Here is a 4041-nt window from a genome sequence, read left to right on the forward strand (position 1 = left end):
CTATGGGGTTTATGGGTCCCTATGGGTCTCTATGGGGTCTCTATGGGTCTCTATGGGTCTCTATGGGATCTATGGGTTCTATGGGTCTCTATGGGTCCCTATGGGTCTCTATGTGTCCCTATGGGTCTCTATGGGTCCCTATGGGTCTCTATGGGTCCCTATGGGTCTCTATGGGGTCTATGGGTCTCTATGGGTCCCTATGGGTCCCTATGGGTCCCTATGGGGTCTCTATGGGGTCTATGGGTCCCTATGGGTCCCTATGGGTCTCTATGGGGCGCTATGGGTCCCTATGGGTCCCTATGGGTCTCTATGGGTCCCTATGGGTCCCTATGGGGCGCTATGGGGCGCTATGGGGCAGTGACCTGTTGGACTGTGCGATGTCGAAACACTCCACGTTGGTCGGGTTCCTCCCGGCGCGACGGAAAAGTTGGGTGTAAAATTGAACGTCCCAGGGGTCAAACGCGAGACCTGATACAGGGATACAACAACACAATGACACAACAACACAATAACACAACAATGATACAACTACACAATGATACAGTGATACAACAACACAATGATACAACAACACAGTGATACAACAATGATACAACAATGATACAATAACACAACAGTGATACAACGATACAACTACACAATGATACAACAACACAATAATACAATGATACAACAACACAATGATACAACTACACAATGATACAACAATGATACAACAATGATACAATAACACAACAATGATACAACTACACAACAACACAATGATACAACAACACAATAACACAACAATGATACAATGATACAACAACACAATGACACAACAACACAATGATACAATGATACAACACCACAATAACACAACAATGATACAATAACACAACAATGATACAACAATGATACAATAACACAACAATGATACAACAACACAATGACACAACAATGATACAACAATGATACAACACAACAGTGATACAACTACACAACAACACAATGACACAACAACACAATGATACAATGATACAACATCACAATAACACAACAATGATACAACAACACAACAGTGATACAACTACACAATAACACAATGATACAGTGATACAACTACACAACAACACAACACAATGATACAACTACACAATGATACAATGATACAACTACACAATGATACAGTGATACAACAACACAATAACACAACAACACAATGATACAACAACACAACAGTGATACAACTACACAACAACACAACAGTGATACAACTACACAATGATACAACGATACAACAACACAACATCACAACGATACAACTACACAACGATAAAACAATGATACAACAACACAATGATACAACGATACAACATCACAATGATACAACAACACAATGATACAACGATACAACAACACAATGATACAACAACACAATGATACAACAACACAACAGTGATACAACAACACAACGATACAACAACACAATGACACAATGATACAACAACACAATGATACAGTGATACAACAACACAATGATACAATGATACAACAATGATACAACAACACAATGATACAGTGATACAACATCACAATAACACAACAATGATACAACAACACAATGATACAACAATACAACAACACAATGATACAGTGATACAACTACACAATGATACAATGATACAACAACACAATGATACAATGATACAACACAATGATACAACAACACAACAATACAACAACACAATGACACAATGATACAACAACACAATGATACAGTGATACAACATCACAATAACACAACAGTGATACAACTACACAATGATACAACAATGATACAATAACACAACAATGATACAACAACACAACAGTGATACAACATCACAATAACACAACAGTGATACAACAACACAATGATACAACGATACAACAACACAATGATACAACGATACAACAACACAATGATACAACGATACAACAACACAATGATACAATAACACAACAATGATACAACATCACAATGATACAACAACACAATGACACAGTGATACAGTGATACAACACAATGATACAATGATACAATGATACAACAACACAATGATACAACAACACAACGATACAACAATGATACAACAACACAATGATACAGTGATACAATGATACAACAACACAATGATACAACAATGATACAACTACACAACAACACAATGATACAACAATGATACAACAACACAATGACACAATGATACAACAACACAATGACACAACAATGATACAACAACACAATGATACAATGATACAACTACACAACAGTGATACAACTACACAACAACACTACAATACAGTGATACAATGATACAACAACACAATAACACAATGATACAACAACACAATGACACAACAATGATACAACTACACAATGATACAACAACACAATGATACAATGATACAACAACACAATGATACAACAACACAATGATACAGTGATACAACAACACAACTACACAACAATACAACAATACAGTGATACAATGATACAACAACACAACTACACAATGACACAGTGACCCCATTGAACCTAATACTTCCATTGACCTCAATGGACCCATTGGACCCATTGACCCCATTGGCCCCATAGACCCCATTGACCCCATACGCCCCATTGACCCCATTGTCCCCATAGACCCCATTGACCTCAATAGACCCATTGACCCCATAGACCCCATTGACCCCATTGACCCCAATGCCCCCATTGACCCCATACACCCCATTGACCCCATTGACCCCATTGCCCCCAATGTCACCATAGAACCCAATGTCCCCATTGACCCCATGCACCCTATTGACCCCATAGACCCCGTTGACCCCATTGTTCCCATAGACCCCATACACCCTATTGACCCCATAGACCCCGTTGACCCCACTGTCCCCAATGCCCCCACTGACCCCATAGACCCCAATGCCCCCATTGGCCCCATAGACCCCATTCACCCCATAGACCCCACTGACCCCATAGACCCCAATGTCCCCATTGTCCCCATAGACCCCATTGACCTCAATAGACCCATTGACCCCATAGNCCATTGACCTCAATAGACCCATTGACCCCATAGACCCCATTAACCCCAATGTCCCCATTGACCCCATTGACCTCAATAGACCCATTGACCCCATACACCCCATTGACCCCATAGACCCCAATGCCCCCATTGTCCCCATAGACCCCACTGACCCCATAGACCCCATAGCCCCACACATACCCATCTCCTTATCCGCCTCCTCTAGGGCCCGGCTCCCGGCCCCGATGACGTCGATGTGGGTTATGGGGTGATGCTTTATAGGGACGTGGAAGGAGCTGAGCGCTGTGGGGTAGGGCTGCTCCGTCATGGGGTCCCCCAACACCTTCATCAGCTGCCCCACATCACACGATGGGGGGGGACCCGAAAACTGGGGGGGGGGGAATAAAGGGGGGGGTCAATGAGATACAATGGGCCCCATTGATTCCATTGACCCCATTGATCCCCATTGACCCTATTGACCCTATTGATCCCATTGACCCTATTGACCCCACTGATCCCATTGACCCTATTGACCCCATTGATCTCATTGACTCTACTGACCCCATTGACCGTATTGATCCCATTGACCCTATTGACCCCATTGACCGTATTGACCCTATTGACCCCATTGATCCCATTAATTCCACTGACCCCATTGACCCTATTGATCCCATTGACCCTATTGACTTCATTGATCCCATTGACCCTATTGACCCCATTGATCCCATTGACCCCATAGACCCCATTGCCCCCAATGTCCCCATAGACTCCATTGACCCCAATGTCCCCAATGTCCCCATTCACCCCATAGACCCCAATGCCCCCATAGACCCCACTGACCCCGTAGCCCTCATTGACCCCATTGCCCCCAATGTCCCCATAGACTCCATTGACCCCAATGTCCCCAATGCCCCCATAGACTCCATTGACCCCAATGTCCCCATTCACCCCATAGACCCCATTGCCCCCATAGTCCCCATAGCCCCCAGAGACCCCATAG

The 4041-nt window shown here is 43.3% G+C and overlaps 1 protein-coding gene across 1 annotated transcript in view; it reads right to left on the minus strand.

The window, feature by feature from the left end:
- LOC107307604 (phosphoribosylformylglycinamidine synthase-like) overlaps positions 1-3433 on the minus strand; it is a 7896-nt gene extending 4463 nt beyond the window's left edge. The window contains exons 1-2 of the mRNA XM_015851129.2: positions 3243-3433; positions 363-468 (exon numbers count right to left, since the gene is read on the minus strand). Coding sequence (XP_015706615.1) covers positions 363-468; positions 3243-3390 — 254 coding nt within the window. The 5' untranslated portion in view covers positions 3391-3433. The remainder of the gene's footprint in view (positions 1-362; positions 469-3242) is intronic.
- Positions 3434-4041: the final 608 nt, after the last annotated feature.

This window comes from Coturnix japonica, unplaced genomic scaffold (assembly GCF_001577835.2).
Source record: "Coturnix japonica isolate 7356 unplaced genomic scaffold, Coturnix japonica 2.1 chrUnrandom697, whole genome shotgun sequence".
NCBI lineage: Eukaryota > Metazoa > Chordata > Aves > Galliformes > Phasianidae > Coturnix > Coturnix japonica.